This window comes from Malaclemys terrapin, chromosome 14, assembly GCF_027887155.1.
Source record: "Malaclemys terrapin pileata isolate rMalTer1 chromosome 14, rMalTer1.hap1, whole genome shotgun sequence".
NCBI lineage: Eukaryota > Metazoa > Chordata > Testudines > Emydidae > Malaclemys > Malaclemys terrapin.
The window spans coordinates 38,630,729-38,658,440 of record NC_071518.1 but is presented as its reverse complement, the minus strand read 5'-3'; the positions used below and the strand labels follow the sequence as shown (position 1 = coordinate 38,658,440).

Below are 27,712 nucleotides of genomic sequence, written 5' to 3'. Positions count from 1 at the left end.
TAGGTGATAAATCTGAGGAACTGTCACAGATTAAGGTGTCATTAGAGGAGGTTTTGGAACAAATTGATAAACTAAACAGTAATAAGTCACCAGGATCAGATGGTATTCACCCAAGAGTTAATGTGAAATTGCAGAACTACTAACTGTAGTCTGTAACCTATCATTTAAATCAGCTTCTGTACCAGATGACTGGAGGATAGCTAATGTGACACCAAAATTTAAAAAGGGCTCCAGAGGTGATCTCGGCAACTACAGGCAGGTAAGCCTGACTTCAGTACCAGGCAAACTGATTGAAACTATAATAAAGAACAAAATTGTCAGACATATAGATGAAGATAATTTGTTGAGGAAGAGTCAACATGGTTTTTATGAAGGGAAATCATGCCTCACCAATCTACTAGAATTCTTTGAGGGGGTCAACAAGCATGTGGACAAGGGGGATCCAGTGGATATAGTGTACTTAGATTTTCAGAAAGCCTTTGACAAAGTTCCTCACCAAAGGCTCTTAAGCAAAGTAAGCTGCCACGGGATAAGAGGGAAGATGCTCTTATGGATTGGTAATTGGTTAAAAGATAGGAAACAAAGGGTAGGTATAAACAGTCAGTTTTCAGAATGGAGAGAGGTAAATAGTGGTGTCCCCCAGGGACTGTACTGGGACCAGTCCTATTCAACATATTCATAAATGATCTGGGAAAAGGGGTAAACAGTGAGGTGGCAAAATTTGCAGATGATACAAAACTACTCAAGATAGTTAAGTCCCAGGCAGACTGCGAAGAGCTACAAAAGGATCTCTCAAAACTACGTGACTGGGCCACAAAATGGCAGATGAAATTCAATGTTGATAAATGCCAAGTAATGCACACTGGAAAACATAATCCCAACTATACATATAAAATGATGGGGTCTGAAGTAGCTGTTACTACTCAAGAAAGAGATCTTGGAGTCATTGTGGATAGTTCTCTGGAAACATCCACTCAATGTGCAGCGGCAGTCAAAAAAGCGAACAGAATGTTGGGCCTCATTAAGAAAGGGATAGATAAGACGACAGAAAATATCCTATTGCCTTAGGGTGACCAGATTGCAAGAGTGAAATATCAGGACACATTGGGCGAGCGGGGGGGTGGGGGAGCCACAGGTGCACAGCCCCGACTGGAGCCATGACAGGGGGCGCACCGCCCTAGGAAGCTGCAAGAGGGGTGTATGGCCCCTGCTGCAGCCTGCACCACAAGCCACAGGGCAAAGACCCGTGGCCCCAGCTCTAGCTCCCAGCAGAAGGCCAGGGGTACAGGGCTCAGGCTTGAGCTCCAGCCCCAGCCCCCAGCAGCAGCCACAGGGCCAGGGGCACAGGGCTCCGGCTCCAGCCCCCGGCTGAAGCCACAGGACAGGGGCGCAAGATCCTGGTTGCAAAGTCAGACCCAGTTGCAGGGCAGGGAACGAAGGGTCACAGTTCTAGCCCTGGCTCCAGCCCCAGCCTCAGTCACAGAGGGGAGGCCCCCCAGTCCCGCCTTCAGCCCCAGCTTCATCCACTGACAGCTGAAGCAAACTAAGTCACAGCAGTCTGGAATCAGTGAGTGTCACGCCCCCCTCCCCCCCGACTAAATTATAGACTTAGCTGTAATCCATATTTAAACATACAGATTTATTTATACACTAAACAAACAACAGGGGTAAAGGGCCGGGTTTTTTATTCAGTCAATAAATCAACTTTCCAATTTGCATACCTCTCAGACATGCCAGACGTCTAGTACTTCTTGGATGACTTTGCCATAGTCCTGACTTGCTTCTGGGCAATCACAAAGCTGTAGAAGTCCTTGCAACTCATCCGGAAATTCATTTTGACAAGGGTTTCACTCCGCACCAAGTCTGTGCTGCTTCGATTCCAGACATCAGTCCATGCACCTTTCAGGATTGAAAATACACACGCTGTGTATGCGTTGCTGACTGGTATACTGAGCACGTATGACACCAGCTTTGTCACGTTCAGGAATTCAGTGCTACCGTCCTTGTTTCTCAGCACTTGAGACCAGAGTTCCCCAACTGGGTAGTTTCCAGGCTCCAACTTGGAGTTGATGTCTGATGATACAGTACTCATCATAGAGCTGATCAAGATCCACTGTTTTCTGGAGGTTTACAGCTGTCACGGCCGCAGACAGAGCCTTGTATTCGAATGCCCTATTAACTTTGATGTTCAAACACTGGGTTTTGAACAAGTAGCCAGTTGTTGAAAAATCAAACCATTTCTCCAAATATAGGATCGACACATCATAAAATGTGATGAAGTCTTTCTGGAGACATGCAGCAGTGACAGGCAGCATTTTCAGCTCTGGAGCCAAAGAATTTGTCATTCTTCTGTTGCTGAAGTTGAATTCTCAGAGTATTCATTATGGCGTACACGTCACATGCTGTCATACTCTCATTTTCCAAACAGAGCACAGTCTCATTGAAGATTTTCAGGACGTTCTGGAGGAAAAACAGATGAACCTCAACTTTGCTTGGCCCGTCACCTTGTTCACCATTTTCCATGTCCGAGAACAGCATCCATAGAGATTTTGGGCACTTCTCACTGCCTAGAGATACAAAGTAGAGATACTTCACAGCCTGCCATGTATTTACAAGCCTGTTTACAGCTGGGAAAAGACTCAACCAGTGCGTCGGAACGTGGCGCAGTAAAGTGGCATACTCCATATCCACAAAGTCAAACGTATCCTTCAATGCTGCTACTCTCTTAGCAGAACTGCTGAAATGACTGAACGTCTTAATCACCAGAGTCAATGTCAACGTGTAGGGTATTGCTAGCATGCTTCACGGCATTGTGCACAACATGGGCAGGGCAGTTTGCAGGCAAGATATTTTTGTTTTGTTATTTTAAATTCTGGTACACTGATTGTCGCTTTCCATAATTCATGTTTGCATTATCAGCACTGTAGGAAGACATTTTGTTTAGGTCTAGTTTGTGTGTTGCAAGTTTTTCAAATAATATGTTGCTTATTGCCTCTGCAGTTTCTTCGCTTTGCTCATAGAAATCTAACAGTTTATCTCGGACCCCATGTTCGGGTGCCCAGTATCTCAGCGATAAGGGGAAAGTTTTCACATTGCCCTTGTTAGATGCATCTGTGGTAACTGAGAAATAGGGACCGTCTGGCTTGCGGAGGTCTTTTAAAAATTCTGTTGAGAGCGGCGACAGCACATTTTTCATCAATGCCTCCGCTTTAGTCTGGCCACAGCTGACATGCTTCGCAATCGTTGAATCTGGATACAAAGTAGGTGCCAGTTTAAGTTCACAGTCACACGAGCGATAGGAGTGCTGGTGGACTACTGTGTGGTAAACTTGAGATAGCTCAACAGCGATACCTTTGTTACTGAAGGATTCATTTGGCCTGCTGAAAAAATGTGAGACCAGGGTATTGCTCTTGTGAGTCTTGGCGTTTTGTTCATGATTTTTTGAATCCGCATGATGCTTAACATCAGACTCACCGCCATGGCAAATGGTAAATTCCTTCCTGCATGCTTCACCAAAGGCTTTTGAATCACCCTCGTAGGATTTCCGAATCCAGGTGTACGTGGCTTCCCATTCTGTCCTGTATCCGCACTGTCTTTTTTGTTTTTTGGTAGCTGGCTCCTCCCTTGCCGTTGCCATTTCAGCTGGGGTTTTCGGCTGAAGACCGTTAGCTAGCCAGCCACTGAAAAGAACCGCGCAGTCTCTGTGCTTCTTACGTGTTATTACGGGCCCACTGTAGTTTGTCCTACGGTATGCACTGTGGTTCAGAACTGTAAACTACAAATCCCTCCTGTAAATTGGGTTACACCTCAAAACAACCTGAAAAACCAAAATTGCCAGTAGAGAACAGATCCCAATCGGGTTTAATGGGACAGTCCCAATCGACTCATTTTCTATTTCACTACCAAATTTTAAATTTTACCAGACTATCCGGACAAATAGCGCCCGATTGTACATCGGGCAGATGTACACCACCAGGTGCGATCCCTGCTTGCCAGTGTGGGGAAGTGACCTGGGCAGCAGCTTCACCGTGCTCAGCCCCGGCCTGCCCTGGGTGGAAGGCAGGTGCCTCCTTTCCTTGGCTCTGCCATGAGCTAGGTGGACCAGTCTGCACACACTCTGCTGGGGGTGGGCCCATGCTGCGCCACACAGCTCCCCTGCCTAGCGCCCTCTGGATCCACTATGCCCAGCGCCCCCCCACAACCTCCCCACATTTCCACCACAAATGCACATTGCTGTGCACACCACCACCTCTGCCCAGCGCCCCCCCGCCCACAGCCCCACCACAGCTGCCCAGCACCCCACACAGAACCCCCCACTCGCTAGTTTCCCAATACGCACAGATTTCTCCTCCCTGCCTCCCAGTGCCTTTCCCCACAGCCCCACCACCACTACACAATGCCCCACACAGACCCCCAGTGCCCTGACACACACAGATCTCCCCCACTGCCCACCACCCCCCAACAGGCCCCCACTGTCTAGCACCCCAAAACACACAAACCTTCCCCACTGCCCAGCGCCCTCCACACCCTCACAGCCCAGCAGCCCCCACACACCTCCCAGACACGCACTCCATCACACTCTGCCCCCTTCCCTGGCCGCACTCACCAGCCCTGCTGGGAGGTCTCTGGCTCCTAGGGTCAGAGTGGTGAGGGGGGTCTCCAGACTCTCCACGTGCTGCGTCCGTGACAAGCGTGAGCTCTGTGGCACCAATGGGAGCTGCCGGAGCCGCGGACTGGGACTTGCAGGTGCCGGCAGCGCACAGCCACCTGCCCCCCCGCCCTGACCCTAAGAGCCAGAGGGACCTGCCGGGGGGCGAGGTGGGGAGTCCCGGTGGTGCTTACCTGGGGCGGCTCCCGGGAAGCATCCGTCAGGTCCCTCTGGATCGTCAGGTTGGGTTGTGGGGGGCAGAGAGCTCTCTGCCCGCTGCTGGCGCCTGCAAGCCCCGCCCCTGCACCTCTGATTGGGCAGGAGGGAGCTGGTGCAACACGCGGAGACCCCCTCCGCCTCGGTGCCAGGAAATCCCAGGAAGCGCCGCCGGGAGCTGTCCCAGGAAGCGCGGCCACGCCAGCCCCGGGACTTTGGCGGTGACTCATGGTGAGCGGTCCCCGATATCGGGACAAAGGGCGTCCAGACCGATGTGCAGTCGGGACGCAGGACAAATGTCTTAAAATCGGGACTGTCCCAATAATATCGGGACTTCTGGTCACCCTATATTGCCTCTATATAAATCCACGGTACTCCCACTTCTTGAACAGTGTGTGCAGATGTGGTTGCCCAGTCTCAAAAAAGATATATTGGAATTGGAAAAGGTTCAGAAAAGGGCAACAAAAATGATGAGGGGTATAGAACAGCTTCCGTATGAGGAGAGATTAATAAGATTGGGACTTTTCAGCTTGGAAAAGAGATGACTAAGGGAGGGTATGAGAGAAGTCTATAAAATGATGACTGGTGTGGAGAAAGTAATTAAGGAAGTGTTATTTACTCCTTCTCATAACACAAGAACTAGGGGTCACCAAATAAACTAACAGGCAGCAGGTTTAAAACAAACAAAAGGAAGTATTTTTTCACACGACGCGCAGTCCGTCCATGGAACTCTTTGCCAGAGGACGCTGTGAAGGCCAAGACTATAACATAATTCAAAAAAAGCTCGATATGTTCATGGAGGATGGATCCATCAATGGCTATTAGCCAGGATGGGCAGGGATGGTGTCCCTAGCCTCTGTTTGCCGGAAGCTGGGAATGAGCGACAGGGAAAGGATCACTTGATGATTCCCTGTTCTGTTCATTGGCCACTGTCAGAAGACAGGATATTGGGCTAGATGGACCTTTGGTCTGACCCAGTGTGGCTGTTCTTATGTTTTTATGTTCCTGAGAGCCCTGGCTATAGGGTCCAAGAGGAAGAAGGTTGAGCCGGGGAGAAGATGGACAGACGTGGCGAGTTGTAGGGCGAAAGGGGGTGAGGAGGAGTGATAGGGCGGGCGGTGTGTAGCACCATGCTCTGCTACTCTAAGGCACTGGAATGGTTCTGAAAGGCACATGCTGAGAAAGGCCGGATAGCAGCGCTTGACCACACTGCCTGGGAAAGGGGCCAGTGATACCTTTGTCACTGGGGGCGGGTGTGGGGATTAACAGGGAGCAGATGTGGCAGGGGTTAGGAAAGGTCAGGAGATGGGAATTCAGGGGACCAGATGGGGATTCGGGGGCAGGAGTGGTTCAGGGGGCAGGGTGGAGCTGAAGGGGTGGTTCAAGGGCAGGTGGGGGTCCAAGGCCGGCGGGGGTCTGGGAATTGGAGAGGCTGAGGGGCAGGTGTGGAGCCAGGGGGGTTTAGGGGCTGGTGTGGGGCTGGGGCCGGGGGGTTCAGGGGCAGGTGTGGATCTGGGGGGGGGGGTTCGGGGGCAAATGTGGTGCTGGGGGGATTTAGGGGCAGGTGTGGAGCTGGGGGGGGGTTGGGAGCAGGTGTGGAGCTGGGGGGGGTTGGGGGCAGGTGTGGAGACAGGGGGTTCAGGGGCAGGTGTGGGGCTGGGGCCAGGGGGTTCAGGGGGTTCAGGGGCAGGTGTGGATCTGGGGGGAGTTCGGGGGCAAATGTGGGGTTGGGGGGATTTAGGGGCAGGTGTGGAGTTGGGGGGGTTTGGGAGGAGGTGTGGAGCTGGGGGGGGTTCAGGGGCGGGTGTAGGGCTGGGGGGATTTAGGGGCAGGTGTGGAGCTGGGGGGAGGTTCGGGGTCAGGTGTGGAGACAGGAGGGTTCGGGGGCGGGTGTGGAGCTGGGGGGGGTTCGGGGGTGGGTGTGGGGCTGGGGGGATTTAGGGGCAGGTGTGGAGCGGGGGGGCTCAGGGGCAGGTGTGGAGACAGGGGGTTCAGGAGCAGGTGGGGTGTCTGGGGGTTTCGGGGGCAAGTGTGGAGCTGGGGGCAGAGGGGGTTCAGGGGTGTGTGTGGGGCTGGGGGGATTTAGGGGCAGGTGTGGAGCTGGGGGGGTTGGGAGCAGGTGTGGAGCTGGGGGGCGTTCGGGGGCGGGTGTGGGGCTGGGGGGATTTAGGGGCAGGTGTGGAACGGGGGGACTCGGGAGCGGGTGTGGAACTGGGGGGCGGTTCGGGGGCAGGTGTGGAGCGGGGGGGGCGCAGGTGTGGAGACAGGGGGTTCAGGAGCAGGTGGGGAGTCTGGGGGGATTTAGGGGCAAGTGTGGAGCTGGGGGGATTTAGGGGCAGGTGTGGAACGGGGGGGTTCGGGGACGGGTGTGGAGTTGGGGGGATTTAGGGGCAGGTGTGGAACGCGGGGGGGCTCGGGGGCGGCTGTGGAACTGGGGGGCGGTTCGGGGGCAGGTGTGGAGCTGGGGGGATTTAGGGGCAGGTGTGGAACGGGGGGGTTCGGGGGCGGGTGTGGAGTTGGGGGGATTTAGGGGCAGGTGTGGAACGCGGGGGGGCTCGGGGGCGGCTGTGGAACTGGGGGGCGGTTTGGGGGCAGGTGTGGAGCTTGGGGGGGCTGGGGGCGGGGGCGTTCCTGCCCCACGTGCACGTGACGCTCCCTCCGGCTCTCCCGGGGCCGGGGGAAGCCGCAGCCCGGCACAGCTCGGCAAGCGGAGCTGAGCGGAGCGGGCGCGATGCAGCCCCCCACCGGCCCCGCGCTGGCCTCTGCCCCCGAGAGCCCGCCGGGGGCGGCCCCGGGCTCGCCGCTGCTCCGCTGGCAGTGGCGGGAGGTGCAGGCGCCCTGCCTGGTGGCGGGCTGGATCCTGGTGGCGAGTCTGGCCAAGATCGGTGAGTCCCCCCCTGCACCCCCCCAGCCCGGGCACCCCCAGCCCGGGATCCGGCCCGCCCCGCGATCCCGGCCGCTTCTCTCCTGCGGCCTCGCCCCGGCCACCCCCCTGCACCGTCCCGGTCCCGCCCCCCTCCGGAGCGCCCGGGCTCCGCGCCGGGCCGAGCAGGGACCCAGGCGTCCCGGGGAAGGGGGGCACCGGGCTGCCGCGCCCCCCGGGAGGTGCCCTGCAGCGGGCTCGGCTTTCGGGGGCGCGGGCACCTGTAACCCTCGCTGAGCCCGGTGCCGAGCCCGGGGGGGGGGGGTCGCCCCCCCGCACTCCCGGTGCCTGTCCCCCCCCCCGCCCCCAGCCGGCGGAGCTCGGTAGGCCTCCAAGGGGTACCCGGCCACTGAGCAGGTGCGAAGGGTGATGCACGAAGAGGGGATGGCGCTGGGCTTCCCACCTGGGGTGACAGTGGGCAGGGGCTTTCCTGCCCATTGTGGGGGGAGGCCCCCCGCTGTTTTCTCCTGTAACATGGGGTGAGGGATTGGAAAAGGAGGAGCTGGACAATAATCCTGCCTAGCTCATAATGCCATGATCCGGGCAGTGCCCTGCCCTCTCTCCCCTGGCACAGCATGTGCTCAGACTACGAGCTGGTCAGGCCAGGGCTGTGTCTTCCTGTCAGGGCCAAGCACATTGTGGGTCCTACCCGAGCACCACCGGTAACGTCCAACAATTCCGGTCACCTTGCCTCAGAGAGGGCACAGCAGACTAGAAGGGCCCAGCGAAGGGCAGTAAACGTGATTTGTAGAACCCAGTGCGGATACAAAATCTGCATCCGCATCCGAGCTGCATCCATGGTCTGCAGATACCCGCAGATTTGCAGGACTGTAGCGATTAGTGGCATATAAAGACTTCTGCGGGAAGGGAGGTTAAATAGATTAGGGCAATAGAGTTTAGAGGAGAGATGAATAAAAGGGCCTATGACTTGTCTATACTTAGGTCTGGTCTATACTACCCGCCTGAATCGACGGGTAGAAATCGACCTCCCGTCGGGGCGCGACAATCGATCCCCGAATCGGCGCTCTAACTCCACCAGCGGAGGTGGGAGTAAGCGCCGCCGACAGAAAGCGGCAGAGGTCGATTTTGCCGCCGTCCTCACAACGGAGTAAGTCGGCTGCAATACGTCGAATTCAGCTACGCTATTCACGTAGCTGAATTTGCGTATCTTAAATCGACTCCCCGCTGTAGTGTAGATGTACCCTCAGAGTCACGAATGACCTAGAGGAGTTTCAGTGGTAGCCGTGTTAGTCTGTATCTCTAAGGTACCACAAGGACTCCTCGTTTTTTTTGACCAAGAGGAAGTCTCTCAGGTGCTCCTATTCACTTTAGAACAAATAACCCAATGAAATTCAAAGGCACCAAATTAAAGCTGGTTTCAGAGTAGCAGCCGTATCCGAAGAAGTGGGCTGTAGTCCACGAAAGCTTATGCTCTAATAAATTTGTTAGTCTCTAAGGTGCCACAAGTACTCCTGTTCTTTTTGCAAATTAAAGCTGTTAAATTTGTACACTGTTCCCAGCTGTGGAACTCATTGCCACAAAATGTCATTGAGGCCAAGAACATCGCGGGATTCAAAGAGGGTTAATGAGAACATCCACAGTTACATGAGATAGGATAGAAATATCTGAGCGGTATATGGCATGCTGCCTCACGCCATAAAGCAGGCTCGGCTTGACGAGGGTTAGGAAGACGCTTCCCCGGTGGACTCTGGCTGGCGTGAAAGGGAGAGCACCACATACCTCGTCCTGGGTGAGGACTAGAGCCCTTGGCACAGCAGAAAAATTCTGTAGAGCCATGAGGATGAGGAGGGTGAGTGTGAGACAAGAAGGTCATGGAGGGACACGAGAAGGTGGTGACCAGAGCTGGTTGAAGCTCAGAATTTCTGTTCTGATATTCTGAAATTTTCTTTTGTCCTGAATCAGAATATTCAAATGACCAAATTAAAACCCTTTCACATGTTCTTGTCAAAAAATTAGACAACATTGATCCATATGGATCATTGCCTGTGTGTTTTCCTGTGGAGAGATGTTCCACTGGAAACATTCCAGCGGCTGTAGTGGTGACGTGGCTGGAGAGCAGGAGAGGACGGGGATTCTTACAGCCACATTCTGCACAGAATGACCGAGGGGGAGGTGAGAAGCAGAGTGACCCGAGAGACAAAGGTCATGATAATCCAGGCAAGAGGTGACCCAGGCATGCACAGAGGAATTGGTTGAGGGGAAGCGCTTGCTGCACTGGGTGAGGAGGAGGAGGAGGAGCTGGGGGTCCCAACCCCTTGGGAATGGTAAAGGGAGGGGCAGGTGTTGGTGATACAGGCCTCGGGCAGGGTGACAATGAACTGGGGCACATCTGGAAGGTAAGTGTGGGGCTGCTAGATCAGTTGCTCCCAGATTGTGCGTAAGGATGTGGTTTTGTTTTTGTGGTACTAGGAAAATGACAGTAGGTTCTGTTCTCTTCAGCAGTGGTGGAGCCCAGATCTGCCCTGGGCCAGCAGAGCTCAAACGCACTTAGCCAGGGAAAAGCTTATCAGGCTATTGCTTTATTGAAGGCGAAGTCGCCATACAGGTGTGACAGATAGGGCGACCCCTTGCTGCATCTCTGGGGTCCATTGTGTAAAATGAATGGTTTCTGTGTGATTGTGTTCTGCTCCATGGGGGAGGGCTTGCACAGCTCCTCTAGGGACTAAACCCTGTGTCTGGGGATTAAGGCAAAACAGCCAGGTTGTAACCCACCCGTAAGGTGCCACCTTCCTGGACGGGCTCACATACTGGTTCAAACTGGATTCTCCAGAGGCCACCAGACAAGGAAAGGACTTTTGGATCAATAGCCCGAGCTTAAATTGACTCAGGGCCTGCTTCTGATCCAGTGATTGGACAGGACCTTCTGTCCAAGGGGGCCCCAACTCTTGGGGAAGGGTCGGAAGGCCCTGGCTTACTAGGACCCCACAAGACTGCAGGGTGACCTCTGGTAAGCTTTTAGCATGCTTGTAAGTTCTTTTATTCTTTGTATATGGTTTCTCTGTAATGCTTTCACCTTAAGAGTAGATGTGTTTGCTGAGAAGGGGCTGGCGATACGCTGCTTGTAGTCCTCCGAGAGACAGCAAAGCGCCTGTTTGGGCAGTCTGGCTTGCTGGGGATAGCGCAGTGTAATGCAGGGAGCTGTGCAGCCTTAAAACCCCTGTGGGTCTCTGCCCCAGAGCGGGGGCAGCTGGGGGCTGGAAATCTTAAGAGGCTGCCCTCAAGGGACCCCAGATGGGGGAATACAGGTGCAGCTGCCCTGGAATTGTGACACCAACTCCACGGAGTCTTCCCTGTCCCTGGTCTGAGTCCTATTTCCGCGTGACTGAGGTAGAATGAGAGAGAAGCTAGACGGAGCCCGAGTGGCTCTGGATAGGAGCAGCTTGTGCTCCCTGTTGGGGGCAGCTGCCTCTGGAGGGGGGTTGGTGCTGCCTGCATGTGCTAGCAATTCTTGTCGGCTGGGTGGATACAGTTGTGGCCTATGTGGTGGCTCTTAGCTCTGCTAGCAGGGAGCAGCGGTGGCTCCAGGGACCAGCACTCCAAGCGCGTACCTGAGGCGGCAGGCCCTGCCGGTCCCTGCGAGGGCGGCAGTCAGGCAGCCTTCGGCGGCATGCCTGCAGGAGGTCCGCCGGCCCGCGGATTCGGCGGCGATTCGGCGGCGGGTATGCCGAAGCTGCAGGACCGGGGACCACCCACAGGCATGCCGCCGAATCTGCGGGACTGGGGACCTCCCGCAGACGCGCCGCCGAAGGCAGCCTGCCTGCCGTGCTTGGGGCGGCAAAAAAGCTAGAACCGCCCCTGGCAGGGAGGCTTCCTGATGCTCAGGAGTGGCTGCAGGGCCCAGAAGGGCAGCACCAGCGTCGCTCTTACCCGGCTGCTGGCTCTCGCAGGCCCCGCAGAATTGCAGCTCTGCTAACCGGGGAGGGAACTGAATCCCCTGGCTGCGTGTTTGTCAGGCATGTGCCTGGGGGTTAAATCTGCCTGAGAAGTGTGAGCAAACAGCCAACTCGTTCTTCTGCTCTTCCCTTGGTGGGGGGAGAAGGTAGCTGAGTCCCCCAGTTGATGATGTCAAGTTAGCTACGCGAGGGTTCAACGCCCACCATGGCTGGTGGAGAGAGAGTGCTGTTTTCAGAAGTACCCGACCCGAGACACTGTAAAAGGGCCCCCGGGCCTGGTGTGTGAGAGCTGAAGTGCTACTGACAGCGAGAGGTCTTCTCCCCAAACAGTTATTGCAGTGGGTAGAGCCCACACGGATCCCCGCTCCCCTGCCGCAGGCCCGTTTCGCAAGCACCGGAATACACGGAAAGGCGGTCTCTTGTACACCGGCGTCTAGCCACGGAACCTGCCTGTGTGGGGAAGTCTTATTACTTCTCGGTCTATGAGCGAGCCCCTCGCTGGTGGCCACTTGGGAAATTTCTGAGGCCCATTCAGGGACCTGTGCTCATTGCCATTCTCGCGGGATGCTTAACGTTGTACAGGCAAAAGAATGGACCGAAATCAGTGAGGAGAAGGGTCATCCTTGTCAGGACAACCAGCCTTGTGTCCGGTGGAGAATTTTCATCCTGTTCCAACATTTGTTGGAGGTGCCAGAGCTCAGGCTGAAGCCAGGGCTCCATTCGGAGGCTTTTAAGTCGCAGGAGCTCCTTGTCTTGTCCGAAGTTTTCTGGGAATGATGCATTTGTGCACTATAATTTTCGTGTCTGTCCACAGTGGCGGATCGGAATTATTTCTGTGGCAAGGTCGCACAAAATCAAAGGGTTTTTCACAATGAATAAACAGTCTCCTGGTTGTCCTGTCCTTCGTCTCTGAAGGCCAGCTTTCTGTGCAAGGCCAAGCACTCACACACGGGTATTTGAGCACGTCGCTCACTAGGTTGGCACTTCTTATTTCCTGGGTGTAGGAGTTTTTCAGAGGTTTTTCTGTGGTTTTATGTCAGCAACGTTCTCCCTTTTTAACCACCGGTGTATCAGAGCTCTCATAGCAACTGCAAATCGGCCTCGATGCACGGTATTTTGGATGCTGTGTATGGTGCTTAGGCGCTGAAGTTAATTTACGGGTGGCCAAGTTACAGTTGCTGTGGGAACCTTAATTTCTCAAATTCCTGCTTTCTGTGTGTAAAATTAGAGCTCTCCGCCCTCCCCCGATCGCGGCACCATGACTACAAAGGAGTTTGCATTTCTGCATTGGTTTGTGCAGGTTGTGGGTGGTTTTGTGGCACTCGTGGAGGGAGTATCCAGCCACATGGCACACAGCAGGGGTGGGCAAACTTTTTGGCCCGAGGGCCACATCTGGGTATGGAAATTCAATGGCAGGCCATGAATGCTCACGAAATTGGGGGTTGGGGTGCAGGAGGGGCTGAGGGCTCTGGCTGGAGGTGCAGGTTCTGGGGTGGGGCCAGAAATTAGGAATTCAGGATGTGGGAGGGGGCTCTGGGCTGGGGCAGGAGTGCAGGGGGGGGGTGAGGGCTCTGGTTGGGGGTACAGATTCTGGGGTGGAGTTGGGGGTGTAGGAGGGGGCTCTGGGCTGGGACCGAGGGGTTCGGAGGGCGGGAGGGGGATCAGGGCAGGGAGTTGGAGGTGTGGGAGGGGGTCAGGGGTGCAGGCTCCAGGTGGCACTTACCTCAAGCAGCTCCCGGAAGCAGAGGCATGTCCCCTCTCCGGCTCCTATGCAGAGGTGCAGCCAGGTGCTCGGCACGCTGCCCCGTCCGCAGGTGCCGCCCCTGCAGCTCCCATTGGCCGTGGTTCCTGGCCAATGGGAGCTGCGGAGACCCTTGGCTGACCCTATGGATAGGAGCCGGAGGGGAGACATGCCGCTGCTTCCGGGAGCTGCGCGGAGTCACAGCACACGCGGAGCGGGGCAAGCCCCCGGCTGGAGTGCCAGAGCGGGGCAAGCCCTGGACCCCGCTCCCCGGCAGGAACTTGAGGGCCGGATTAAAACATCTGAAGGGCTGGATGTGGCCCCCGGGGTGTAGTTTGCCCACCCCTGTGTTAAGGCAACAACCATTCACATGCTTGAGGAGCTGGTACCCAGTTCCTCCTCCATTGAGGAGAGCGACAAAGAGGACATGGTCTGCCACCACAGCTAGTCTCGATTCCTGCAGGCTACTCCGGGGGATGGCGAGCATACACACATTAGGGCTTTGTAGGTAGTAGCCAGCACCCAGAAGCTCCCTGGCAGTGCAGCCAGCCCCACTCAGGAGGTGGGCACCACAGTCTGCATTAGCGGAAGCTGCTGTGAGGCCCCTAGTTAGTGCCAGGGAGAGCCCACGACAGCGGTGTGACAGTCACCGGCAGTCACAGAAGGAAGGGCTGTCTCCTGGCCAGAGCTGTTCTCTGGAGAGCCAGATACAGAAATGGATCTCCCACGAGCCCAGAGCAGAGCCCCCAGGCAGAGAGGGGCGGGTGCCCTGGGTTGCAGGGAGCTGTCACATTCTTCCACTTTATGCTGGTAGCTTTTTGCTTGGCCTTTTCCAGCTCTCTTGCCTTGCCGCGGCCTTCTCCGGGCCTGTCTAGATGAGCTTGTGTCTGCACTGCAACTAAACCCCCCCGTCCAGAGACAACCTGCCCTAGCCCCAGCCCATGGCACTCTTTGGGCCTGACTCGTGTGACTGCAAAGCCCCTGGGCTTTAGAAGTTGGGGCGAGCCTGGTTGTCGTCCATGTCCCCTCCCTGAGTGCTCTGTGCCTGGTGCTTTGTCCGTGCCGGAGGTGAGCAACGGCATATGCTCCTCATGAACTTGGCTTGCACGTTTGCTCCGGGCCCTACGTCAGTGGGCAGCGGCGCAGAGCCCAACCAGTGCCGTGTTTGTGCCAGGGAGTGCCTGGACCTTCCGAGGATGCTGACCCTGGCCCGGGGAAATGGAGGAGGGGAGAAGACAGAGGAGGGGCTCAGGGATGGAAGGGAAGGAGACGAGATGGAGAGAGGGCTGGGAACCCTGTGTGCAGGAGAGAGAGAGAACAGGAGTCATGGACACAGGGGCAGGAGAAGTGGGTGTGGGGGAGAAAGGGCCCAAAAAGCAAGACAAGGCCGGCGGTGGGTTTGGTCATGTTCCAGTCAGCGTGATCCCCAAATAACCGGTGCCCTCACCGCCTGTCACATTGCTGCTGTTGCAGCCCCCGCGCAGCTCTACGGGAACCGCTCCTGCCGGTTGAGTGGGCGGCCTTTGCTCTCTGAGCTATTCTCAGCTAGGGAGAATGAGCCAGTGCCTCTCGAATGTGTCCAGAATGCACCGCTCCTCTGCCGCCTCCTCCCCTGCAGCCTTCCGGACGCCCCCCGCGGTCCCTCCGGGCATCCCGCTGACCTGACCATATCTCTGCCCCCAGACCTCATCAGGGGGCCTGGCCAATTTGGGCCCCCTGGAAAAATCTCCGCCTGCCACAGCCCCTGGGCTGGAGGAGCTCTCACTCCCTGCCGTGGTCCCGGGGCTGTGGTGGGGCATAGAGCTTCTCTGGTCTTGGGACTGCAGCAGTGGCGGGCGGGGGGGGGGGGTGGAAAGGAGCAGATGGAGGGCAGGGCTGCAGGGAAGGAGCGGAACTGGGCGGGGCCATGAGCAGAATGGGGGCGGGGACAAAAGGGAAGGGGACGGAACGGGGTGGGGCCACGGGGAACGGGGGCAGGGCCACTGGGGAAGGGGCGGAGTGGGGGAGGGGCCACAGGGGAAGGGGTGGAATGGGGGCAGGGACACGGGGGAAGGGGTGGAACGGGGCCAGGCCGCAGGCAGAAGGGGTGGGGTAGGGCCATGTTTCCGGTGCTGGGGGCTCCAGGAGACCTTAATCCATCTCTGATTCAGGGTCAAACTTTTTATCCTCCCCTTGTGGGCCCTGCCCATCTCTGCTCCTCTCTACTTATCCCCTTTGTCTCTTATCACGTGGCCTGGGACCTGTCCAGTAATACTAGCCCCGGACACCCATTTGTTCACCTCTCCCACAATGTCTTTGCTCGTTCTTTCACGCCCTCCCCGAGCTAGTCCATGGCACCCAGGTCTCTCCTCCATCACAGCCCTCCTCAGCCCCACACCCACCCGGGCGCCTCCAAAAAATCAGCAGACTGCAGCTGGCGAGAGCGGCTCCGACTGTCCCCTTGCTCCCCTGCCCCTTCTTTAGCCACCCTGCCGGTACCAGGCGGCTTTAGCTGCTGTGCCGCCTTACCCAGCGTCCCCACTATGAGCCAGCGCCCCTGTTTCTAAGACCCTGCGACAGGAAACGACAACTCAGGGGAGAGTGACGTCGGCAGATGCGGAGAACAAACATCTCCCCAAAGGTGAGGGATTGCGCTTCTGGGAGGGTGGAGCGTGACCAGGAAGAGGGGCAGAGGAACTGCGGGAGGAAGAGAGAGGCCCTGTAGGGTTGGGCCGTACAAGCTAAATGAGGCTAGGCTGGGTCGGTAATTGCGTGGGAGACCGAAGGAAGGCCCCGGAGTTGCTGTTACTCTGCGTAGCGGGGACACCTCAGAGAAGGCTACGGTGTGGGCGGTGTGGGTGGTGGTGACGTGTCTTTATAGTTTGGAATCCGTTGATAAAGCTGGATGAAAGGGGGAGGAGTAAGGCCCCTTTAGAGCACTGTCCTGGGCCTCAGGAGACCTCAGTTCTGTTTCCGGTTCTGCTAGGGTGACCAGAGAGCAAGTATGAAAAGTCGGGACAAAGGATGGGAGGGAATAGGTGCCTTTATAAAACAAAGCCTAGAATATCGGGACATCTGGTCACCCTACACCGGCCTGTGGGTGACCGTGGGCAAATAGCGTCGCCTGTCCGTACCTCAGTTTCCCCCATCTGTAAAATGAGGATAATCAGCCTGACCTCCTTTGAAGTGCCCGGAGATCTATGGATGAGTGCCTGTGGCAGAGTTAGATCTTCCCCATCACCTTTATGTGCTTGTTACAAAGCCGAGCACATGGCTGGGGCTCACCAGGTAGTAGAGAAGGAGCTAGAGTGGAACATGTGAGGCAAGTCTCAACTTTTTGGGTGAGTGAGCGTGACAGGGATAAAAACATCCGTGAACGGGTGTGCAACGCGTAGCTGTGTGACAGTGCGTGGCACACGGCCGCCTACAACCCACTATGAATACGCTAGCACTTTGTGTGAGTTTTTTTCACACCTCGGTTCTCCCTCAGCACCATGGCTAGTTTGCTCTAGGCACGTTACACATTGGTAAACTGAGGCACCGATGTGTGCTAGCCAGCTCCTTGAGCCTGCGTCAGGCCCCGAGCATGTGGGAATGTGGGGTCAGGTTGACAGGCTAGGAGGATCCGAGCACCTGCATTTGGGGCAGGTTGTCAAGGGGTGGGGGTGAGAGTTAGTTCTTAGACACATTGTGGAGGAAGAAGTGTAAAGCTCTTGACCTGCCCTAGACGTGTGGGGCAAGGGAGAGGGAGGAGTCAGCAGTTGGTGAGACCTCCGCGGGGGAGATAGGTCACAAATGGAAAAGTAGATGTGTGTGCCATCAGCATGGACATGGGAGCTGAGGCTGGATGAAGGGGTGAGACCCCCTAGGGAAAAGGTGTGAGGGGAGAAAAGGAGGGAGCCCTGCAGAGACCCCAGAGTGGACAAAAGGCACCCAATGAAACAGAGAGGAAACATATTTAAAACTGATGAAAGGAAGTAACCATTTCACATAACACACATTCAGCCTGCGGAACTCACTGCCACAAGATGTCAGTGAGGTCACGAGCGTAGTAGGATTCTCACGCAGCTGGGATGTTTATATGGATAATCGGAATCAGATCTGGTGACTAGCAGCGGCCTGCATCACCCTCAGCCTCGGGTCCTGCTTGCCCTCGGGACCCAGCTTGCATGCGGAGCCCTTGACAGCACTTACAGTTCAGAGGTGTCTTTCCCAGGCACCCCCGTGCTGACAGGACCTGGGTGCTGTCTGGGGCATAGGCTGAGTCTTTGTCTAAGCGTCTCTTGCTGTGATTAATTCAGTGAAGAAGACTAAGGCCTGTCATGAAAGTTGCAGGGAGAAGTCAGATGAACAGAATTGAATTGCTCAGGTTGGAATTTAGCCAAGACAGTGAGGTTAGTAGCCCCAGTCTTAGGAAACGGGCTACATGATCCTGAAGATGACTCAGTTTTACATCTTTTCCAAAAGCCTGCACCTCTGGCAGCACAATCCCGTAGGTATGTGCTGGGGCATTGGGGTCAGCACTGACTGAGGGCAGAGCGCCCCCTGCTGAGCCCCCGCCCTACAGCCTGTAACATAGCACCCTCTAGCACCGTGCTGGGGCATTGGGGTCAGCACTGACTGAGGGCAGAGCGCCCCCTGCTGAGCCCCCGCCCTACAGCCTGTAACATAGCACCCTCTAGCACCAGGCTGGGGCATTGGGGTCAGCACTGACTGAAGGGGAGAGCGCCCCCTACTGAGCCCCCGTCTGACTGCCTGCAACATAGCGCCCTCTAGCACCAGGCTGGGGCATTGGGGTCAGCACTGACTGAAGGGGAGAGCGCCCCCTGCTGAGCCCCTGCCCTACTGCCTGTAACATAGCACCCTCTAGCACCAGGCTGGAGCGTTGGGGTCAGCACTGACTGAAGGGGAGAGCGCCCCCTACTGAGCCCCCGTCTGACTGCCTGCAACATAGCGCCCTCTAGCACAGTGCTGGGGCATTGGGGTCAGCACTGACTGAGGGCAGAGCGCCCCCTGCTGAGCCCCCGCCCTACAGCCTGTAACATAGCACCCTCTAGCACCAGGCTGGGGCATTGGGGTCAGCACTGACTGAAGGGGAGAGCGCCCCCTACTGAGCCCCCGTCTGACTGCCTGCAACATAGCGCCCTCTAGCACCAGGCTGGGGCATTGGGGTCAGCACTGACTGAAGGGGAGAGCGCCCCCTACTGAGCCCCCGTCTGACTGCCTGCAACATAGCGCCCTCTAGCACCGTGCTGGGGCATTGGGGTCAGCACTGACTGAGGGGAGAGCGCTCCTTGCTGAGTCACCAATACCAAACCCCCAACAATTGCCAAGTGGGGAGGGAAATCCTTGGGGTTCCAGCAGGTCCTGCAGGAGGCCCTGGGCAGGGGGAAGAGGCCATGTGCCCTGAACCCATCTGAGAGTGGTGGTCACACAGCCTGCGTGCCGATGGGAGGTGGTTCAGTGCTGGGAACGTTTGGTTTCCCATGCCACAGCGTGTTTCTCCATGAGTTCCCGTGATCTCATGGGGGTGAGCGCGCAGCAGACAGTGGGCACAGGCTTGTGTGCCTGCATTTTGGGGTGGCACTGGTGATTGACCTGCAGCCGGGAGACAGTTGCCCAGCAGTGATTGGTAATGGGGAGACCACTGTGTTAGCACGTGTGTGTGTGAGGAGGTGCCATGTTACCAGAGAGATGCCCCAGCCAGGGGCAGCAAGTCCCATCCCACCCGCAGGGCCCAAGGCAGCTGAGACTGGCTGAGTCCGGATGGGCAGTGCTGGCTCACTGACGATGCCTCCGCTCGCTTAGTGATCCTGTTACTACCGACTGCTGCGAGCCCTTCTCGAGCGCCCAGCCAGGGCCAGAGCTGGGGGCTCGGGATCCTCATGCCAGTGCGAGCGGCCAGCAGGGCATCAGTGTCCCAGAACATCCCAGCCTGCCCCTTGGCCACGTACATATGGCCCAGCTGGGCACCGGTGTCCCAGAGCATCCCAGCCTGCTCCATGCCCTGCTGCAGAGCAAAGGCCACGGAGCTCAAAGGCTTTGGGAGACCGTCTTGGGTGGCAGAGGGTGTGACAAGGTCAGCAGCATGCAGCAACGTTGTGTACTGTAGCAGGAGTCTGGGCTTGGGGTCTGACAGCGGCAGAGGGTAGGCAGGTCCCAGATGGGCCTGCTAGAAAGGGGACGCCAAGGGGACCCTGCTATCCTGCCTGGCCTTGCTGCGTGCACACTGTTTGCCTTTGTCACACAGCTGGCGGATTGGCGTTGCAGTAGGAGCCGTTTGCCCAACAGTCCCGTTTGGTAGCCGTTTAAGATTCAGTCCCAGACCCTAAATGGAATAAATCACTTAGAAATACCCTCTCAATCCAGTGCCACGCTGGCACCTTTTTTGCATGTTGTATTTTTTGCACAGAAGTCACTCTGGGGGAAAGCTGCGCGCCGCTGTCTGGGGATTCGATAGTGTGTGTTCTGCAGCAATCGGTCAGACGTGTCCCCTTTGCTGGCTGAGGCTGCCGCAGAGAAAGCTCTTGCGGCTGCTTGGAGAGCCAGTCCGTTCTCTGCGAAGGGGGCGTTAGTCCCGCTGACCGTTCCTCAGGGAAGTGACTGGGGTGAACAGAGGGCTGCCTGCAGGACAACAAGGAAGACTGATCGACTGAGTCTTCAGTTTCTAAACAATACCAAAGGTGACAAATTGGAAGAAAATAACGGAAAATGAATTACTCGGTGTTAACAGGAAATGGAAAGAACCTAGAAGTCAGATAATAAACACGGCACTGACTCTCAGCACGGCAGACGAGGGCCTGAAAGAACAGAGGGACTTAAACGTCTCTGCTTCTTTAGAGCATGAACCAGGAGTTCCCTATAGCCAGCTGCATAGAGTGCCAGGACACCTATGCCCAGCTGTGCCATGGGGCAGCTGGATGATCTGGGACACCAGTGCCCAGCTGGGCCGTGCGTACATGGCCATGGGGCCGGCTGGGATGTTCTGGGACACCGGTGCCCTGCTGGGCCGTGCGTACATGGCCATGGGGCAGGCTGGGATGTGCTGGGACACCGGTGCCCTGCTGGGCCGTGCGTACATGGCCATGGGGCAGCTGGGATGTGCTGGGACACCGGTGCCCTGCTGGGCCGTGCGTACATGGCCATGGGGCAGCTGGGATGTGCTGGGACACCGGTGCCCTGCTGGGCCGTGCGTACATGGCCATGGGGCAGCTGGGATGTGCTGGGACACTGATGCCCAGCTGGCCTGTGCGTACATGGCCATGGGGCAGGCTGGGATGTTCCCTCATTACCCTGGACCCCACGTAGTCTTTGAGGAAGCCCTATTGCAGTGTCAGTGCATTGGGGGTGGTGGCACACTCCCAGAGTGTTGTAAGCTGGGGCTTGGGGCCCCGCAGTGATGCCCTGTTCCCTGTCTGCCCTGCAGTGTTCCAGCTGTCCAGGAAGGTGACGTCCGTGGTCCCAGAGAGTTGCCTTCTCATCCTGCTGGGGCTGGGCCTTGGGGGCATTGTTCTGGCCATCGCTAAGAGAGCGGAGTACCAGCTGGAGCCCAGCATGTTCTTCCTCTTCCTCCTGCCCCCCATCGTCCTGGACTCGGGCTATTTCATGCCTAGCCGGCTGTTCTTTGACAATCTCGGGGCAATCCTGACCTACGCAGTGATTGGCACGCTGTGGAATTCCTTCGCCACCGGAGCCGCCCTCTGGGGCGTGAAGCAAGCGGGGCTGATGGGTAAGTGAGCTGGACCCCGGGACATCTGCCCCTCTTGTAACACGTGGGGCCGGTGGCAGGGCAGCCGGAGTTGGATGGTAACTGAACTGGCCATGCCACTGGCCACCCCACTCACGCCTGGGAGGCCTGGAATGATCTGGGGGTTCATTAAACAACATGCCGGGATGAGAAAAGAATAAAAAAAACCCCACAAGCGAGTCTGCGGTGAGCTGCGCACACACCTACACTGCGTTCTCGACCCCCGTGCTTCCCAAGCGTGCCACTGAGGTGTTGACACCGCTAATATGTTCATGAATCAGATGTGTGGTTGTGGTCCACTTCTGGTGCTGAAGCTATGCTGATGGGTAGGCGTAAGAATCCGTATCTTCCAAATGGGGTATTCAATATGCATAGCTTTGATCTTTCTTCAGTTAATTTTAGCTGCCAAAATCCCGAGGAGGCAGCCAACGTGCTGAAATATTGAGCCATAATCTCTTCTCTGGTTGGCAGTTTGAAATGTTCTCTCTTTTTTTTCACCTTGTTGAAGTCTCGCTGATCTAAGCATATGTGGAGCTGGCCGTTGCTTTTCTCCACAATGACTAGGGAGCTCACGCTTTCCGTTGGCTCCTCCCTTTTTTGTATTACTTGCATTGCTCTCAGCCTTGAGTTTATCACGGAGTGCAAATGGCATTTTGCACAGAATGCAAAATGTTCTGGGACACTGGTGCCCTGCCTTTCTAGATGGATGGAAACTGGAGGGACCTGCTTGTTCATCTGGATCGTATATTCACCCTGGAACAATCCAACCCTTGGAACAGATCATGATATTCCCAAAAGAGTGCCCCATAGCCAGCGTCAGTATGATCTTATAGTGACAGCACCTGTTTTACCAGATGGAGTTTTTCCGAGGCAGCCAGGCCTAAAATTGATGTCGCGTCCTTTGGCACTACAATGAACAGGAGCCTGTACATGTTGTTTTTATGGTTGATGCTAGCAATGCACCTCCCCTTTACTGGTATATTTGTTCCAGAATAACCAGTTACTTTGTTTGTTGGTCCCAGTTTTGGTCTTATCTTCAGTCTCTCATAATCCTGTTCAGACAGAATAGTGACCTGAGCTCCTGTGTCCAGTTTCGGTGGAATAATTGTTTCATTCGCTGTCATGGGCAGTATCCAGTCCCTCTCATCGGGCTAGCTAGATCCCGGCACGTGTGTAAAAGTCCTCAACCAGGTTGTCTTCAACTTAACACACGTCACTTTTCTGCTTTGGGAATCTGCAGCATTTTGCAAAATGATTATTTCCCCCACATTTATGATAGAGTTTCCCAAAGACAACACACATGTGTAGCTGGCTGTACCCAATCTCCCCCCAGCAGTGGTGTTCACAGTGAGTGGTTCCACGCTTTGATTTGACCTTTTCTGGCTATATTCTTTTGTACTTACTACACAGATAACCCCTTCTGGTGAATTCAGCGCGTTGGCTTGTGCTTTCACAGTTTCTGCTGCCCTGCCTGTCCGGAGAGCTGCTTTTTCTAAAGTTAAATCTTCACAGAGCAGTCTCTCTCTTAGCACACTGTCTGTAATGCTACAAATGATTCTATCTCTGACCAGAGACACTGTCAACTCACTTAGTGATGCTCCTTAATTCTGTGACATTGCTCTCTGGTGTCATCGGTTTTGCATGCATGTACAAAATGTGTCTGTCTCAAAGGTCTCATTCCTCTTTGGCAGGCAGCATGTGACAGGACCTCCGGGGTGCAGCCTGGGACTGTGGGACCGCTGTGCCCCCTTAACTCTCCAGCCTGGGCTGTCTCTCACAATGCTTTGCTAGTGACAAGTAGCAAACCCCTCCAGGCGCTGTGATCACTGAGCACAGCGGGATGTGAAGCCCTACACCCAGCTAGATTGCATGAATGCTCCCAGAGCCACTCATGAATCACACAGAGAAAGGCACCAGCCCAATTCTCCCCGGCTTGCACCCTCCAGCTGTACCATTTTGCACTGCTCAAGACGAGCAGTGCAAGTTTATTACTTGGTTCACCACTTCATCAATAGAAAGTGGACAGACACCAGCCTTTGTAAAACCTAAGCAGATTTACCAAACACTTCAGGCAACTCACTGGTAAAGATAAACAATAAAACAAATTTATTGACTACAAAAGATAGATTTTAAGCGATTATAAGTGATAAGCAAAAAGTCAGCGTGGTTACCAAAAGAAAACAAAATAGAAGCACTCAGTCGAAACTCTCAACCCTATTAGACTGGGCAACATTTAGATGATGCAGTTTTTCTCACCCCACTGGATATTGCATTTCATCCCTGAAACCTGGGCCAGTCTCCTCTGTTGGAATCTTCAGTCTTTTCAGCGTCCTTGTTGCTCGCAGCATAGGTGGGAGGGGGAGAGAAGAAAAGGCGCAGTCTGGGGCCGCTGTGTTCTGTGTTATACCCTCAGTCCATGTGCTTGGAAAACATGTCTGGGGGCATTGCTGAGTCCCCAGGCAAGGTAGAGCGATTCCCCTGGGGTGGCCTCATGCAGGTGAGTCATCGCATTGTAGCTCCTTGCTGGACAATAGCTGTTGATGGTTGTTTGACATCCCCCCCGGGCACTGGTTACTTTCCTTGCTATTGTCTCTGGGGAGCGAATAACTGCCGATTCCCCAACTTACAGCATGTTTTAGTGACAACCATACTACACAATCTCATAACTTTATATGCACTAATGATCTACATATTTAGCTAGAACAATGACTTTCAGCGGATCATAAACTTTCCCCTGATTCCTCACATGGCATACAATTCTATAAATGAGGAGTAGGAGAGTTACAGAGTGCTCCCCCAAGGTATAGTATGTCACACAGTGCTCCTCAAATAGTGAGTATTTTACTTCATGCTTTCATCTTCTTCAAATTTAAAGTTGTTATAAATATCCAATGCTTCCTCCCCACAATATGCAAAAAGATGGATTTCGCTTTATCATTTTTCTCCTCTTCCCCTGTGGCTGCTAAATGCAATTCAAACCTCTGTCGGAATTTTTTCCAGTTGTCTGCGATGTTGCCTGGCAATTGCAGACTGGATGGAGCTTGCAAGTCATCCATGTTTGGCTTTTCCCCCTTCTTAAGCTAGTCAAGCTTTGACTGTGCTCATAAAATACATACAAAGGCCTTTGCTCTTCTCTGTTTGCTGCTCTATATGCTCCCCTTGCCTCTGCGTTTCACTTCAAGCCCAGGAGTTAACCTCAGACTGACGCCAGGCTCCCTCTCGCTCAGCACCTCTGACACCTGAAATGATCTGGGGGTTCATCAAACACCAAACCAGGGAATGAGAAAGGAATAAAACTGGGCAAGGGCAGGGGTGCTGCGTACTCCCAGCATGGCCCTGCAGCCGGAGGCTCCGCGAAGTCCAGGGAGGGTTCGCACCCACCATTGGGGAGCTCAGGGATTTTAGTGGAGAAGCTCCTCTTATCCGACCCCTCGTCCCCATGTGCCTCTGAGCTCTGGGTGGCCACCGGCAGCTGCAGCACATCCCAAACATGGCTGATGCATTGGCTGGCAGTCACTGCTCAGACGGAGCCATCGCCGTCCCAGAGATAGTCCTCCCCCACTCCCTGCCACTCACCCCTTTCCCCAAGGGGCTACTCGGTGACTCCTCGAGGCTGCTGCACCCTCAGGACCAGCCAGTGCCACCCCCTGGCCCCCAGGGCAAGGTTTTCACACGTTCATTCTCTCTCTCCCTCAGCCCACAACCTCCTCACCACCCGCTCCTCTGGTATCCTCCCCAGGCTGGGGGGAAGAGACCAGCCCTGGCCCTCCTGCAGGGAGCTGGTGGGGTCCCAGCACTGCTAGCAGAACCCCATCTAGGCTCCAGCACCTCCGCAAGCTTGGGTGGGCAGACAAGGGGGATGGGGATGTGGAAGAGAGGGAGCGCCCCAGTCAAGGGCAGCTCCTAGCAGCTCTGCCAGGGTGTTACCCTGAAATTTAGACTCTGGGGTGCCCCTAAAACTACCACCCTATTGCCCCCTCAATCTGCTCTTCCTGGGGTCTGGGTCTCCAGGGTTGTTAAGGAAACACTTGAAGGACACGGATATAACCTTCCGATAGAGTGATTGGCACAGGAGTATTCTTGTAACTAATAATCCCCAATACAATATAATCTACAGTCCTAAATAAGACACACATCCCTTATTGCAAGTTAAAAGAGCATTCAAACCACAATAGCAAACAGTTCAAATGATTCTAAGTGAAGCACTTTTCTACAAATGGCCAGTCTGTAACCAATCATTGACAGCAGTTCTTCAATTATACTTTAGATTTTACATAAGTAAATTTCAATTAATAACAATATTTTATGCATTCTTATTAGTGTGCACACACGCACACTAATACTAAATACTACCCTACACTATGCTGATAATAAAACTAACTTATTTTGTAAATCCTTTGGCATCTTTCTTTACTTGCTGCTGAAGCAGCTTCTCCCAACTGGGTTCTCCTCAGGATTTTAAACTGTCACTCTCCAAGTATCAGAGGGGTAGCCGTGTTAGTCTGTATGCCACCGGACTCCTCATTGACTCTCTCGTCACAGCTTTGTAGCTGCTGTTAGTGTTCCAATTTCACTCTCCCTCAGCTCCGTTTCGCCATTCGTAGTTGTTGCCACTTGGTTCTCTCGGCAGCTTCTCTCGCTCTGCTCCAAAATTTCTTCAGTGGCTCCTGTGTCTGCTCTGCGATCTCTCTTTCCCAGCAGCCGCTCTTCGACTTCCTTTCCAGCAGCTCTTCTTGCTGGCTCCTCACTCTTACTCCGTCTTCTCCCGATCGCTCTCCTCGCCGGCTCCTGACTGACTGGCTGCCTGTCAGCACAGCAGTATTTATACTGTTCTAACCCATGTCACCTCATCTTCAGCTACCAGAAGAAGCAGCCCCAACCCGTCCCATGTCAGTTCAGGCTGAGGCTGTTGATCTTTCTGTCACCCCTTCCCGTTCTGCACATACTCACTGTTGCTGTTGCCTTCAGAGGTATGATTCTGCCAAGCCTCTCACCTACTGGGCCTTTTGCCAGGGCACCATCTTAGCACTCCTGGGCAGTCTGCCAATTAACTGAACTTTTCACCCACCCTGTGTTAGCACTGAGGTACTCCAGATCTGCAGATTTCCTCTTGGAGTGGCCTGGCTCCTGCTTGTTCAGAATTGAGACCACGCAGACAAAATGGAGACTGGAGAATTTCTCTAGGAACAGGGGAAGGTCCCTTCTGAGCCCTCTGGCAGAGCTGCTGCCGACAGCAGGGGCCCCGCGTTGTGCCCTGTCTGCCGTGATGTGCAGAGACAGACACGTGGCATCTCCTGCCCACTCCATGGTCACCACTGAGCAGACACGAGGCTGGTTGTTTATCAGGGCCTGCCAGGCTGGCCTTGCTCTGTGTGCCGTGATAGCGGCCTCCCCAGCGCAGGCACCTCCCTAGCTCTGTGCAGGGCGGGTGGGCTCCCTCCTTCGCTTCTCTCGCTCCCTGGTGTGTCTGGCTGGGCCCTTAGGGCGTGGAGCCTGGTCTGCTTCCCCTGGGCAGCGTGAGGTGGGTGCAGCTGGAGATACAGGAGGCTGAGACCCAGTCCACGTCCCCTCCCGAGGTGCCCTGAGCGGTGTGTTTCTGTCCTGGCAGACGCGGGCGTGGACGCTGGCCTGATGGACTTCCTGCTCTTTGGCAGCCTCATCTCGGCTGTGGACCCTGTGGCGGTGCTGGCCGTCTTCGAGGAAGTCCACATCAACGAGACCCTCTTCATCATCGTGTTTGGGGAGTCCCTGCTGAACGACGCCGTCACCGTGGTGAGTACGGCCCAGGGTCTGCAGGGGCAGGCATCACATGCCCAAAAGGAGAAACACATCCGCACGTTTCCCAGGACAGCGCAGGCTAGAGTCAAGAAGGGGCTGTTGGTCCATCGGGCCCAGGCGTTGGGCTAACCCCGTTGCTTTGCCTTGCAGGTGCTGTACAAAGTCTTTAACTCCTTTGTGGAGATGGGCCCCGCGCATGTCCAGGCCACAGACTACCTGAAGGGTGTCGGTGAGTGTGTCTCCAGCCCCTCTCTGTTAGCCACGCTGTGCCCAGGCCTGTTTTCTCTGCTGGAGGGTGTGTAGTGCGGGCGTGGCTGCCAGCGCCCCCTGCTGGGGAGACGAGACTGGCTGGCACTGGGGAGCACTGCATGCAGACAAGTGCCCTCCATACAGCCCAGGGCCGGTGACAGGTGGGCAGCTGCTTTGACAGCCTGTGTCACGCGTGCATGGTGGGCCATACAGGACGACGTCCCCTCCAGGGTATTGTAAAGGACTCGCCCGCCTGCCCTGCCCCTGTACAACCCACTGGGCAGCTCGCTGGAGTGCCGGGCCATGCACACAGCCGGTCTCCAGGGTGAAATGCTTGAAGATCCCAAGTCCTTAAGAGACCGTGACAGGCTTAGAAAGGACCAGACATTCCTAGCTCGCTGTGTGTCCGGGGGGCTGTTTAAGGGAACGCCTTGGAGGAGCAGCCATGAGGAGAGGGGACAGCAGGCGGGTGAGTTGGGCAGATGCTGTGCCAATGGAAGGGACTGCGGTGGACTGG

The 27,712-nt window shown here is 55.5% G+C and overlaps 1 protein-coding gene across 3 annotated transcripts in view; it reads left to right on the top strand.

Annotated features, from left to right (window-relative positions):
• Nucleotides 1-7,595: 7,595 nt before the first annotated feature.
• SLC9A5 (solute carrier family 9 member A5) overlaps nt 7,596-27,712 on the top strand; it is a 52,836-nt gene continuing 32,719 nt past the window's right edge. For 2 of the 3 annotated variants that reach the window (XM_054049443.1, XM_054049442.1), the window contains exons 1-4: nt 7,596-7,749; nt 20,848-21,150; nt 26,777-26,940; nt 27,097-27,175. In XM_054049443.1, the coding sequence (XP_053905418.1) occupies nt 7,596-7,749; nt 20,848-21,150; nt 26,777-26,940; nt 27,097-27,175 (700 nt within the window). Of the gene's footprint in view, nt 7,750-20,847; nt 21,151-26,776; nt 26,941-27,096; nt 27,176-27,712 lie in introns of those variants that run through there. The other variant, XM_054049444.1, reaches the window with a different exon arrangement.